Source organism: Peromyscus eremicus, chromosome 4 (assembly GCF_949786415.1).
Source record: "Peromyscus eremicus chromosome 4, PerEre_H2_v1, whole genome shotgun sequence".
NCBI lineage: Eukaryota > Metazoa > Chordata > Mammalia > Rodentia > Cricetidae > Peromyscus > Peromyscus eremicus.
Window position 1 is genome coordinate 5,456,232 of NC_081419.1, and position 14,428 is coordinate 5,470,659.

The 14,428-nt window shown below is 54.1% G+C and overlaps 1 protein-coding gene across 1 annotated transcript in view; it reads left to right on the forward strand.

Moving 5' to 3' along the window:
* Hmcn2 (hemicentin 2) overlaps positions 1–14,428 on the forward strand; it is a 155,104-nt gene that overhangs the window by 114,725 nt on the left and 25,951 nt on the right. Inside the window, exons 68-84 of the mRNA XM_059260027.1 lie at positions 55–321; positions 813–1,003; positions 1,086–1,167; positions 1,252–1,388; positions 2,079–2,220; positions 2,295–2,439; positions 3,175–3,302; positions 4,034–4,190; positions 4,998–5,119; positions 5,846–6,010; positions 7,919–8,026; positions 8,318–8,452; positions 8,990–9,124; positions 10,119–10,309; positions 11,143–11,356; positions 13,450–13,584; positions 14,141–14,331. Coding sequence (XP_059116010.1) covers positions 55–321; positions 813–1,003; positions 1,086–1,167; positions 1,252–1,388; positions 2,079–2,220; positions 2,295–2,439; positions 3,175–3,302; positions 4,034–4,190; positions 4,998–5,119; positions 5,846–6,010; positions 7,919–8,026; positions 8,318–8,452; positions 8,990–9,124; positions 10,119–10,309; positions 11,143–11,356; positions 13,450–13,584; positions 14,141–14,331 — 2,645 coding nt within the window. The remainder of the gene's footprint in view (positions 1–54; positions 322–812; positions 1,004–1,085; positions 1,168–1,251; positions 1,389–2,078; positions 2,221–2,294; positions 2,440–3,174; positions 3,303–4,033; positions 4,191–4,997; positions 5,120–5,845; positions 6,011–7,918; positions 8,027–8,317; positions 8,453–8,989; positions 9,125–10,118; positions 10,310–11,142; positions 11,357–13,449; positions 13,585–14,140; positions 14,332–14,428) is intronic.

A 14,428-nucleotide genomic window follows, 5' to 3' on the forward strand; every position in this document is an offset into this window, starting at 1 on the left:
AGGGTCACCTGCTGTGGATTAAAATGGACCCTGCCCCCACTTTTGTCCCCTCAGTACCCCCCATCCTGGAACCAGTAGAATTTCAGAATGATGTGATGGCTGTCCGAGGCTCTGAAGTGGTCCTTCCGTGTGAGGCCCGGGGAAGCCCCCTGCCCCTTGTGTCGTGGATGAAAGATGGGGAGCCCTTGTTGCCCCAGAGCCTTGAGCAGGGGCCTGGCCTGAAGCTGGAAGCTGTGAGAATTGATGACTCGGGGATCTACTCCTGCACAGCAGCCAGCGAGGCCGGGGAGGCCAGGAGGAGCTTCCGGCTGACAGTGATGGGTGGGTGTCCCGTTCTCAGCAGCTTCAGTGGCTGACAGAAAGGGGGTGAGGGACGGTGAGTCCCCTGGAGGTTTGGGGTCACCTCTGAGTGAGGCTCCAGAGAGAGGCCTCACTGGCCCTGCCTACCAAGCTACTGTGGCTGACAAGTACAGTCCTCCTCAGCTCTATTCCAACATTTTTTCACAACCAAACCTTGGTGTCAAAGCAAAATCTAGAGCCTCCAGCATCTAGGGACCCAGCCTCAGGACATAGCACAAGAGCAGGCAATGTTGGGCCATGTTAGAGACATTCTGTCTCTTCCCCGTGTACTGAGTCCTTGTTGGTGTCAAAGTACAAATAATTGTCCTGGGGACACGGCCTTGTGGTTTCCATGTTTAAGTGACCACCCAGCACCCCTCCCCCATAACCAGATGTTTCTTGGCCCCTCAGCGGTGAACTGCTGGGCGGTGAGGGAGGGGAGAAGTGTCTGACCCAAGGCGGACATCTTGCAGATCCCCCCCACATTGAGGAATCGGGCCAGATGTCAGAGCTGTCACTGACACCTGGTGCCCACCTGGAACTCCTGTGTGAGGCCCGAGGCATCCCGCCACCCAACATCACTTGGCATAAAGACGGGCAGGTCCTGAGGAGAATAGAGAACGACAGCCAGGCTGGCCGCGTGCTCCGCGTGCGGAACGTGCAGGTATTGGCACCTGCCCGCTAGGGGTGGCACAGGGGTGGCCACATGGGCCCAGAGGCAGCTGATCTCCTTGCTCTGTTTCCAGGTGAACAATGCTGGGCTGTACACCTGCCTGGCGGAGAGCCCCGCGGGCGAAGTTGAGAAGAGCTTCCGGGTCAGGGTTCAAGGTAGGGGCCACAGGGACAGGGAAGGGAAGAGCACAGTAGGCCCTGCAGGGGTGAGTCCATCTTTCGTATTCTCTCATCCCCCAGCCCCTCCAAATGTCATTGGGCCCCGGGGTCCCCGCTCTGTGGTTGGCTTGGCTCCCGGGCAGCTGATCCTGGAGTGCTCAGTGGAAGCGGAGCCAGTACCAGAGATTGAGTGGCATCGGGATGGCATCCTCCTTCAGGTGGGCCCCTTCTCCGCCAGCTCTGAGGCCTCCGAAGGGTGCGGAGGGTCTGTCCTGGACATAGTTCTCCATGTCTGCCTCCGGCACATCTCCTGACCTGATGATTATTGTCACTCCATGTCCTGTCTGGGCACTGCAGCAAGACCAGGATTCATACCTGGTGTTCTTCCCATGGTACCTCCAGGTTACACTGAGGGCTTTGTGACCCAAGTCTATGACGAGTTGTCTGTGCCCATCCTTCCCAAGGACCCCGTTTGTAGCTGTGGACTACGGGGTTGTGGGTCTTTGGGTGGGAGTTTCAATGACCGTGCTCAGTCCTTCCAAGTTCCTGGGGCTCCTCTTGCTGCAGATCTGCTGCTAGCCTAAGATGGGGCAGAGACCATGGCTGTCAAGCTCATAGGTGCCTCAGACCTCCTGGCCTGGTGCTTATTTGGGTCAAGACTGGTTTGATCCACAGGGAACCAGCAAGCAGAAGCTAAGGGAGAGATTGTGGTACAGGCCTGCCGATGGGGCTCTGAGGGGGCTAGACCCTTGATCGTATCTCCAATAAGATCTTCCCTTCTGCCCCCTGGCATTCCCAGCAAGAGGATGCCAACTCAGGACTCAGTTCTGCATCCATGAAAGCAAGGTCAGGGGTCATAGCCGAGTGCCAATAAAGATGCCTCTTCCCCTACCCTGGGGGTTCTGCAGGCAGATGCCCATACTCAGTTCCCAGAGCAGGGCAGATTCCTCAAGCTGCAGGCGCTGAGCACGGCGGACGGTGGAGACTACAGCTGTACGGCCCGCAACACCGCAGGCAGCACAAGCGTGGCTTTTCACGTGGAGATCCACAGTGAGTGTCCCCCTCCCTCCCCACCATCCCCTCCGAGTCGCAGGCTCCCAGCCCTGCCCTCTGCCCCTCCCCAGCGGCACCCACCATCCAGCCAGGACCGAACGCTGTGAACGTCTCCGGGAACCGCTCGGCCCTGCTGCCCTGCCAGGCCCACGGTGTGCCCACGCCCCTCATGAGCTGGCGGAAGGATGGCATCCCTCTAGATCCTGGGAGCCCCAGGTGAGAGCCAGAAGAGGAGGGCTTCGGGAGGATCTTGAGTTTAGGGTCCTCTTTGCCAGTCACAGAAAGAAACTCTCTTGGGCAGTTGGAGCAGAAAAGTGCCTTTACATGGGTGTGGGTGGGTCTCGGATCACAAGGACAGGCACACCATTGACTTTGTTAATCTGTTTCTCTCTAAATATGGTGTCCTCTCCCCCACTCTCTCTTTTTCGTGTCTCTCTCTCTCTCTCTCTCTCTCTCTCTCTCTCTCTCTCTCTCTCTCTCTCTCTCTCTCTCTCTCTCTCCTAACTCTGAGAGCACAGCAGATACCCTCTCCCCACCCCAAATTTACAGCTTTCCCAGCTCAGGCAGCCTGTGGAGCGGGCAAGCCCTTCTGTGACTTTCAAACCCAAATTCCCAAGACACGCAATGCCATTGGCCCAGGCTGTGTGATGGACCATCCCCTATCCAATCCACTGTGACTAAGGGTGGGATTACGTAGTACTGCCTGGCCAATGGGGCCATTCCCCAAATAGTGAGGCTGCTCCCACCTGGATAAGCCCCTCTTGAGCTCTCTGACGCCAGGTAGTGTGTGGTAGCTTTATGTTGGTCTCTCGTGTGCAGGACTGAGTTCTAATCCTTTTGTAGGGAGAGCCGGGGGCAGAAGGGAGCATCTTGCTGGAGACGCAGTCAGGGGTCCAGCCCCTCTAAGAGCCCATCTGCCTAACTACATGTCAACCCCTCTTTCCGTTCCAGGCTAGAGTTTCTCCCTGAGGGCTCACTGCGGATCCATCCAGTCCTGGCACAGGATGCTGGACACTACCTCTGCATGGCGTCCAACTCCGCTGGCTCTGACCGGCAAGGCCTAGACCTCAGAGTCTTCGGTAGGTGAACAGGGAAAGGCATTCTTCCACATCCACTTCTGCCAGGAACTAGTCCTGCTATTTCTGAGTTGTTCCAGATGTCAGGGTCCAAAAGCAATGATCCTCAAGAGGTTTTAGCCACGAAACCCAGGAGTGAAAGGTTTTACCCAGTGTACCCAGAGGACACATGTGTCATACACCCTTCCTTAAGTAAATGGCAAAGCACAAGCTCAAAGTCAGTGAATTGTGGCCTGTGGTCAAGTGTCTCCTCCCATGGCAGTTTACCACCTTACAGACCTCAGGCAGGGCTGATGGAGAGAAGCACTGGCAGCCTCCTTCAAGAATGGGGGTGTCAGGGGCCGGGCGGTGGTGGTACACGCCTTTAATCCCAGCACTCAGGAGGCAGGGGCGGGCGGATCTTTGTGAGTTCGAGGCCAGCCTGGTCTACAGAGCAAGATCCAGGAAAGGCACAAAGCTACACAGAGAAACCCTGTCTCGAAAAAATCGAAAAAAAACAAAACAAAACAAAGAATGGGGGTGTCAGAAAGGCACTAAGTTCAGGGTCTCAAAAGGCACAAACAATCCAGCATAAAGGCCTGTTGTCCTCTCTGGAGAGCCCCCCACGAGCTCCATGGGATGGGTTGAGTGTGGCAGTGAGTATTCTAAGCCTGAGCTCCTACTCTGGGCACAGTCACAGAAAGCCCCCACATCCCCATCCCACGCCGATCTTCTAATATCTTACCTCTCCCCAGAGCCCCCGACCATCGCCCCTGGCCCCTCCAACCTGACCCTGACTGCTCACAGCCCGGCCTCACTGCCCTGTGAGGCCAGCGGTTCTCCCAAGCCCCTGGTGAGCTGGTGGAAGGATGGGCAGAAGCTGGACTTCCGCCTGCAGCAAGGCACCTACCGGTAATGAACGGTCCATCTATGGTGAAGAGACACGGGAGGTCAGGGGACCCCACCACACAGAGTGTGCAGGGTCAGTGAGGAGGGTCCCAGACCTCGGGGTGCCGGGGGAATTGTGACATTGAGACAGATAGGATCACCTGGCCAGAGATGGGGTGCTTGAACACATGGCCCCACAGAAAAACATGTGTGACTTATTCAGCACATTGAAAAGAGGACATGGGGGTGCTGGGGGTGCTCAGTGGCAGGCCATTTGTTTGGCATGCTGAAGCCTGTGGCTACTTCTGAAAGCCACGTCTCACATGCAGCCGATGGTCAGTGACCATCAGAAGTGTTTGTCGTGTGTCTCATCACTTCTGATTGGAGATCAATTGTCATAATCTGAATCATTGTCCCAAACATGCAGGAGACAGAGAAACATGGATGGGGACCAAAGTGATCCACAAGACCAATAGCTGAGACATTGTAAGCGTAGAAGGTTCTAGAAGATACTTTTTTTTTTCAATGTGCATGATGTTCGTCTCTGTTGAGTATATGAACCCCATGTGTGTGCAGTAGCCCATGAGGTCCAAAGAGGGTCTCAGATCCCCTGTCGCAGGAATTATAGGCAGTTGCCAGTCACCTGACATGGGTGATGGGAACAGAATTTGAGTCCCCTGGAAGAGGGGTGCTCTTAACCTCTGAGCCATCTCTCCAGCCCCCAGAAGGTACTTGAAGAGTCATGTCTAGGGGTAGATGCAGGGTAGGTTTGGGGCAGGGAGACCGATGGTTCACCCCAGGCCACTCCAGCCATCCATTTGTCCATCCCAGGCTCCTGCCCTCCAATGCCCTGCTCCTCACAGCTCCCAGCCCTCAGGACTCAGCCCAGTTTGAATGTGTGGTGAGCAATGAGTTGGGCGAGTCCCGCAGGCGCTACCAGGTGACCGTCCACGGTGAGTCCTGGCAGAGGTAGGAAATGTGGGTTCAACACCCTCCCTCTTGGGAGCTCTCCTGCCAGCAGGGACTTGTGCCTGTTCACCCCAAGACTTCTATGCATCTTGGGACACCTCCTTTAGGAAGTTCTCCTGGGTCTTACTTCCTTCCCACCACTTTGATGTAACTTGGTTGTGGCACAGTTCCTGAGAGTCCCCTAACCTAGAAGAATCTAAGCCCAAATCTGACCTTGTCCTCACTCAGGTTTAAATTGCTCCTTTCTCTGCTGCCTGGGCCCTCGAAGCAGACTAAAGTTTCAGCTGGAACCGCAAGGTCCTGTGTGGTCCAGCCCACTGATGCCCCCGGGTTCAGCTTGCCCCATGGCTTGCTCTGGGACCAGCTACACTGTTCCTTACCTCAGGACCTGTGCATACACTGTTCCCTCTGCCAGGATCATGCTTCCTTTACCCTGCCAACACCTGTTTTTCCTCCAGATTTCAATTGGGTGTCACCTTCTCCAGAGTCTCATGCCAATGTCCCTCTACAAAGCTATTCATGACTGTATCTCTGTGCCCTGAACTGTGTGCTGAGTATACCAGCATGACTTTGCCATGCCCACAGCATCAGCCCCTGTCGTCACTCATGCTGCCTCATGGCTTAGCCTCCCTTTATGACAGTCCTGTCCCTGTGGTCCCATGGGCACCTGTCCCCTCTGCACCTCAGCAGGGACTTATCCTGTGTTTCAGTACCTCCCACCATTGCGGACGACCAGACAGATTTCACAGTGACCAGGATGGCCCCTGTGGTCCTCACATGCCACAGCACAGGGTCACCAGCCCCAGTTGTGTCCTGGAGCAAAGCAGGTGCCCAGCTGGGAGCAAGGGGCAGTGGCTATCGGGTCTTGCCCTCTGGTAAGTAAGGGTGAGCAGCAGAGAAGCCTCTGGGGTGGGGGTGGGGTACACAGAAGGCATGGAAGAGCCCTGGGCAGCAGCAACTTTGCTGTGTGGCCTGAGGGAAGACCCTTGCCCTCTCTGAGCCTCAGTACCACTTCGAGTGCACTGTACTGCTGTCTGTGGTCCATCAGAGGAACTCCAGGATCCTGGGGAAATTAGTGTTTTCTGGCCGAAAGTGAAAAACCCCTGGGAGTGTTGGAAAAGCTGGCTTCACCCAAGGGTGCCAGCCTTCATTTTAAAATCATGCTCTTGACCTTTTGGTGTTTGAGGGTTCCTATCTTTGATGGTGTTTGGATAACAGGGGTGGTGATTTGTAAAACACCATGGCTGTACTGAGAATATGGCTCACTTGGTAGACCGCTCTCCTAGCATGAACAAAGACTTGGGTTCTATCCCCTGAGCCACACAAAGCTGGCTTGGTGGTCCACATCTGTAATTCCAGTACTTGAGAGGTGGAGTCAGGAAGATCAGAACTTCAAGGTCATCCTTAGCTATATCCTTAGCTATAGAGTAGGTTCAAGTCCAGCCTGGGCTACATGAAACCAGGTCTCAAAAAAAAAAAATGCAGCCGGTGGTGGTACACGCCTTTAATCCTGAAACTCCGAAGGCAGAGGCAGCAGATCTCTGTGAGTTAGAGGCCGGTTGGGTCTACAAAGTGAGTTCCAGGACAGCCAGAGCTACACAGAGAAACTTTGTCTCAAAAAACAAAAAACAAAACAATAATAAAATTTCGGGCTGGAGAGATGGCTCAGAGGTTAAGAGTACCGACTGCTCTCCCAGAGGTCCTGAGTTCAATTCCCAGCACCCACATGGTGGCTCACAACCATCTGTAATGATATCTGGCACCCTCTTCTGTATACATAATAAATAAATAAATCTTTAAAAAAAAAAAAAAAAAAAAAAAAAACAATAATAAAATTTCATTTACTTGTCAAAATGATTAGGGCAATTTCTCCCTTGAGTGCTCTTGTTAGTTAGGAAACCCTGTTATAAGACCACTGGGCAGGGCAGCCCCCGATTTTCAGACTCTCTAGATGCAGTGGACCTCTCCTTCCAACCTGGAGTTACAGGCCAGTGACCTCGCTCCCCTCCCCCACCCAGCAAGCCCCAGGTAACATCCCCCAAACACTTTGCAGTGAGGCTGAGCTGAGGCTGTAAGAAGGAAGGTGAGGAGAATGAGGGAGTCCCGGAGGCTTCTGGGAAGAGCACATGGAGAAAGCCAGGGGTTCCCAGCAAGGAACAACCGACCCTGGGCTCCCACAGCTGCAGCCCATCTGGTCTGATTGTCATCGTGCACATTGAGAAACTGAGGCCCAGAGAGTAGAAGGAAGCTGTCACAGTCACACCTTGGGCAGGGAGCATGATGGCCTTGGAACCTGGTCCCCATGCCCTCTGCTGCCCATGAGGTTTACCCGTGGGCAGCAAAGGCAGCTTGAAAGTGTGTTGGTAACAGCCCTGCACCTCCATTGTAGCAGGGTCCTTGCTGTTGTTCCCTTTGGGGGAGGGGGCCAAGTAGGCGCAGAGTCAATGACACAGACTCCGGGAGAATGTCAAAACAACAAGCTCAGTTTATTTAGGAAGAGGCAAGCCTTATATACCCTCCACCCCACCCTTGGGGGAGATCTAATGAATATGCATCTGCTGGTGTGACATGGCTGTCTCTCATTGGTCCAGGTTATTTCCAGATCATGTTTCAGCTGCTGTTGCTAAGGCCCTTAGGCAGACCCAGGTTGGCTCTCAGAAAGGATCTTTTTTACTTGGCTGGGCCTCAAGCCTGCTAGGGACGAGCCATCCCACACTCCATCACTAGAGATTCCTGTCCCCAATCTCCTCCCCCTCCCTCACCATGTTTGACTCCCCCTACAGGTGCTCTGGAGATTGAGCAGGCCCTTCCTATCCATGCTGGCCGATACACCTGTACAGCTCGCAACTCCATTGGGGTGGCCCGCAAGCACATGGTCCTCACAGTGCAAGGTAAGTCCCCCAGCTGGGCCACCTGAGGCCCCTTGGTAAAGGGAGTAGGTGAGGAACTGGAGGCAGGTGGGGCTGGGAATATAGGGGAGGCCTCAGCCCCTGATGCCTACCCCATACCAGCCTACCTGACGTTAGTTCCTAGTTTGGAATCTTTGGGAGAAATAGGTTCCCTGCAGCCTTGTTGCTGGCCTGAGGCTTCAGAGCCTCCATTCCTTTAGAAGGCCTCCTCTTTGCTATACATCCTGGTTGAAGGGACTCCTGTGGAGGAACCTCTGTCTTCTGTGCCTGCAGCTTCCCCTGTGGTGAAGCCACTACCCAGCATGGTGCAGGTTGTGGCATCGGAGGAGGTGAAGCTGCCCTGTGAGGCCTCTGGCATCCCCCAGCCAGTGATCATCTGGCAGAAGGAGGGGCTCAGCATCCCTGAAGGTGAGACCTCACAGTGGCCAGTTGGAGGGGTAAGGTGGTCCTCCCTCCTGCCCAGGAGACCCCGCTCTCCCCCCGGGAGAGGTCCCACATAGCTCAACCTGAGCCCAAGACACAGTCCCACCTTCTGTTCTGGCGACCCCCTCCTGCCCTCCTTTCTGAGGTCCTACCTGAGCACCCAGTGGCCACTTGGGAAATCTGGGAGTATCTTGTCTGCTCCATCACTCTGTGACACCAGCAAATCAAACAGATCATCTCAGGTCACATCTGGCCCCTCTAGGGCAGTGGTTTCCAACCTTTCTAATGCTGCGACCCCTTAATAGAGTAGTTCCTCATGTTGTGGTAACCCCCAACCAAAAATTTATTTCATTGCTACTTCATAACTGTAATTTTGCTACTGTTATGAATTGTAATGTAAATATCTGATATGCAGAATATCTGATATGTGATCCCCCCAAAGGAGTCCCAACCCACAGGTTGAGAACCACTGCTTTAGGCAACCCCCAGATATTATCCTTAATTTTATCCTTTCACATCCAGGAACACGTATACAGGTCCTTGCCAGTGGCCAGCTGTGGATCACGCACACCAGACCAGAGGATGCCGGGAACTACTTCTGCATTGCCCAGAACAGTGTGGGCAGTGCCATGGCAAAGACCAGGCTGGTGGTGCAAGGTGGGCCCGAAGGGACCTGCAGGAGATGTGGTTACCCGGGACTTTGAGTCTCTCTCTCTCTCTCTCTCTCTCTCTCTCTCTCTCTCTCTCTCTCTCTCTCTCTCTTTCTGTGTGTGTGTGTGTGTGTGTGTGTGTGTGTGTGTGTGTCCACTGTCACCTCTAGCCCCCGCTGACACACCCCTACCCCTTCCCTGCCCAGCACTACTGAAGTTACTAAGAAGAAGCCTCACTTTCCTCTTGTCCACAGTCTGGCTCCGGGCATAAATCCTCACCCTCTGCCTCCTCCAGCCCCTCCTGGGATGCGAGCCTGGCCTTCCTTCTTTTGTTGTAACTTGGTGACAGTAGCTATTGGCCCTGACCAGAAGCCTCTCCGTGGCTCTCCCTTAGCTTGAGCCTTACGGTCTGCCAATGTCTGCTCACCACACAGAGGACATTCAGTGCAGCTCAGGGTCCTGTGGTTGTTGACAGGACGTCTGGATGGCCATGGCTCTGCAGCTAGGGTCAGGCTTTGCCATGAATCCAGAATGGCTCCTGGCTCCTTACCCCTCCAAGCTTGCTTGCACAGCGTGGAGGCATGTCCCCAGATGAATGACACCAAGCACACCTTCCTGTGACCTTCACTCTATCCCTAGCAAAGTCCCTGTGGGAGCAAAGTGTACCAACTTTGCCGCACATGGTCTCCGAGGCTGTCACACACAGGGAGCCTGTGCTAATGGGACCTACATGGTCTCTGCCCCCACCACAGTGCTTTAAGTCATTGTATGTGTGTGCACACGTGTGTGTACACACCTGAGCACACAGGTGCAGTAGGGTCACCCTGACATGACATCAGCAAACAGAATCCTCCGATCATTCTGACCACAGGCAATGACCTGTGGCTGGGCAGCTGGTAGAAGCTGATAGAGGCTGTGGGGACCACAAAGGGCAGTGTCACAGAGCAGCCCACCCCACCACAGCTTACCCCAGCCCCAAATGGGCATCCGTCTCCCCGCAGTCCCACCTGTGATTGAGAATGGCCTCCCGGATTTGTCCACCACGGAGGGCTCCCAAGCCCTCCTGCCCTGCACAGCCAAGGGCAGCCCTGAGCCAGCCATCACCTGGGAAAAGGATGGCCAGCTAGTGTCTGCAGCCGACGGCAAATTCGCCCTGCAGCCTTCCGGGGAGCTCCTGGTGAAGAACTCCGAGGTGAGTGTGACCCTCGGATGGCAGAGAGCTGTGGAGTACCACCTGTTTGCCAAGATTATCCCTGAACCCTGTTAGGCCCTTTAGCCCCTGGGAACCTGTGAGGGCAATGTTGGCATTCCACCCAAAAGGATAAACCAAGGCTCAGAGTGCAACTGGATATTCAAGATCACTTCTGTCAATGGTCAGAACCCAGGTTTGAAACTGGACCTCTACCATCACTTCCCAGGGAAGCATAGTGATAACTTTGTGTCTACAAAGTACACCAGTTGTTTTCAACCAACCTCGACAACATTGCAAGTCCTCCAAGTTCAGGAGGAAGTACTGAAACAAGGCTACGGGGGTGCCAGCACCCTTGATTATCAGTACTGCAAAAGGAGCCACGTTTTTAGTGGTGTGGCAGCTGTATGGTGACATACAAGCTTCGAGGGTTATCAGGGCCCAGACCCTGCCCCCACAGCAGTGAGGAGCACACTAGCCCTGTCCCAGTGCCCTGGAGAACATCTCCCCTCAGAACCTCACTGGGTTTTCTCCATAAAGGCCTCCGAGGTAGGAGTCACTCTTGGGTGTTTCAAACATGGATAAGCTGGCATAGGTCATTTTGAGCACAAGGTCCAGCCACTCGATTCAGGAAACAGGACTGGGTCCCATGGCTCTGGTCATGTGGTCAGAAGCTCAGGGAAGTTGGCTTATTGCTGACTATAGGATCCGGGGAAAATGCTCTACTTCTCTGGCTTGGATGCTCCATGGGAGCCTGTGGAGAACGGTCTCCAAGGGTGTTCTGGCCCAGGCTAGGTGCAGAGGCAGTCTTCATCCTGAACCCCCTCTGCCCACAGAGCCAGGATGCAGGCACATACATCTGTACTGCAGAGAATGCTGTGGGCCGTGCCCACCGCCGTGTGCATCTCACTATCCTGACACTGCCTGTCCTCACCACCTTGCCTGGGGACCGCAGCCTGCGCCTTGGGGACAGACTATGGCTTCGCTGTGCAGCCCGGGGCAGCCCAACACCCCGCATTGGCTGGACCATCAATGACCAGCCTGTGACAGGTTTGGGTCTCCTGGAGTCAGGGGTCATGAGAGCTGGGAGGTGGAAGAGGGTGGAAGCCGGTCCTTCAGGCTCTGGATGTCCAGGCTGTACAGGAAACAGAGAGGTCTGCCTGTGAGCTCACATCCTGAGCCATATGTCAGAGCTGGCAACAAGCTATCTGAACGGAAAACTCAGCCCCAGAGACCTCAGGTCAGGAGGGGCTGCCTGTGTTCTGGCCCCAGATGCTACTCCACAGGGGGTAATTGTTCTCCCTTCTGAGACCCAGGGGGAACACAGGGTTTCAGAGTACACCGTGGGAACTTGACAAATGCCTGCTTCTCTAGTGAATGGCTGAGTACCCTCCCCTGAAAATGGCATTTTTACTGTGGAGTGCATCCCTCATCCCAAGTCTAAGGCCAGGCCTGCTGGACACCCGTGTGCAGCTACAGACAGGCTTCGCTGGTCCCCACCCTTTTCAAGGAAGTCGGCAGATGTCCCAGCTACTTCTTCTGTGACACAGAGAAAAACAGGGGTACCAGGGACAGGATGACTCAACACAGAAATACACATGACATCCCAAATAAATTCCCCTTTCCTGTCCTAGAGACCATGTCCGGCCCACAGCAAGGAAAGGCAGTCTGTCCTGGGGCCCTGAGTTTAAGTCCTCAGCATCCACAGAATTAGCTGGATATAATGCTGGATATCTGCAGTTCCCAGCACTGAGAAGGCAGAGACAGGCATATCTCTGGACCTCACTGGCCAGCCAGTCTAGTCCAGTGGTTCTCAACCTGTGGGTCACGACCATTTTATAGGGGTCACATATCTGATATCCTGCATATTAGATATTTACATTACGATTCACAACAGTAGCAAATTACAGTTATGAAGTAGCAACAAAAATAATTTTGTGGTTGGAGTTGCCACAGCACAAGGAATGGTGTTAAAGGGTCACAGCATTAGGAAGGTTGAGAACCACTGGGCTAGCCAAGCAGAAAGCTCACAGGCTGGCCTGGAGCTCCTGAACCTACTGCCTTCATTCCCAAACACTGGGATTACAGGCCTGCAACTCTGCCTGGCTCTTTATGATAATAGGCCCAAAGGCCTACCCTTTATGATAATAGGCCTACTGTCATCTGGAAATTATAAAACAGGCAAATTCTTGTTGTTCAGCTTTCTATGGGCCCCATGTTGGGCACCAAAATGTAGTTGTTTGGTTTTCACTCTTTAGTCTTTTGGGGGCCCACCACCCAGCTCCCAAATAAATCACACAGAGAGACTTACCATTACTTATAAATGCCCCCGGCCTTACCTTGGCTTGTTTCCTGTCAGCTTTCCTTAACTTTAAATTATCCCATCTATCTTTTGCCTCAGGGCTTATTACCTTGTCTGTCTTCTGTAAATCTTACTTTCACTCTTATTCCATGGCGGCTGTGTGGCTGGGTGGCTGTGTGGCTGTGTGGCTGTGTGGCTGGGTGGCTGGGTGGCTGGGTGGCTGGGTGGCTGGGTGGCTGGGTGGCTGGCCCCTGGCTTCCTCCTCTCTTTGTTCTCTTGCTATTTCTTCCTTCCCTCCTAAATTTCTCCTTCTGTATATCCTCTCTGCCTGCCGGCCCCCACCCATCCTTTCTCTTGCCTTGCTATTGGCAGTTCAGCTCTTTATTAGACCATCAGGTGTTTTAGACAGGCACAGTAACACAGCTTCACAGAGTTAAACAAATGCAACATAAAAGAATGCAACACAGGGGTTGGGGATTTAGCTCAGTGGTAGAGCACTTGCCTAGCAAGCACAAGGCCCTGGGTTCGGTCCGCAGCTCGGGGGGGGGGGGGGGGGGGGGGGGGGGAGAATTCAACACATTTTTGCATCATTAAACAAATGTTCCACAGCACAAACAAATATAACACATCTTAAAATAATATTCTACAAGAAATTCTCTGGCCACATCCTCTTTGGCTGTGGCCTCCACACAAAGATCTAACCCAGTCAGCCTGCTGCCCATGGAGAAGGGACCTTCCCATCTGTTTCTGCATTCCTGTTGAGCACCTGTGGATACACAGGCCTCAGCAAAGTGTCCTTTATCCCTGGACTGAGTCATGGACATCTCTTTTTCCACCACAGAGGGGGTGTCTGAGCAGGATGGGGGCAGCACCCTGCAGCGGGCAGCCGTTGCCAGAGAGGACAGCGGGATGTATGTGTGCTGGGCTGAGAACAGCGTTGGCCGTGTGCAGGCTGCCAGCTTCGTCCATGTGAAGGGTAGGATGTGAGCCCATGCCATCTTTCCCCGTCGACCTCCTGTAACCCATTTCCTGCTGCTTAAGAGGCAAGCTTCCTGCCCTCTAACTAGTGACTCTTCAGCCTCTGTGTGTCCGGGACCCCCTGGGGGACTTCATAAACCGCCGGCACCCAGTTCTACTATGGACTCTAAACTCATGGGGGGTGGTGTGTGCAGAAAACGGTGTATTTTACACTCTCTCCCACTTGTAGCTGGACAGTAGTAGGAGGGGGCATCGGGGCCAAGCTGTACCACTGTTATCCCCTTGGCACAGGTAGCCCTTAGAGATACTGGGATTTTTGCTCAGCTTTGGGTGGGCCTTGTTGGAGGCCATGTACCTCAGGGCACTGGGACTGTCTGACTTTGGGTAGATTCAATCTCGGGAACCCAGGAATTGTGGAAACCAGCACAGACTAGCTGCCATGCTTGGAGAGCAGCATGACTCCCTTGGTTTCTGTGTCCAACAGTGTCCCCACACTCCTGCAGTGTGATCTGCAGCCGGGGTGATCATCCAGCCCCTTGTGTTGGTTCTTACAGAGGCTCCAGTCCTACAAGGGGAAGCCTTCTCCTACCTGGTAGAACCTGTAGGGGGCAGCATCCAGCTAGACTGTGTGGTTCGTGGAGACCCAGTTCCAGACATCAGCTGGACCAAAGACAGCCTTCCACTGCCCATCAGCCGCCTCTACCTCCAGCTACAGAATGGCTCCCTGACCATCCTCAGGACCAAGGCAAGGCGGGGCCCAGTCCTATGTTTTTTACAGCTGTTTGGGGGCTCTTTAGGTTAGCACTACCCTCTATAGTCTACACAGCACTTCCCTGCTTCCT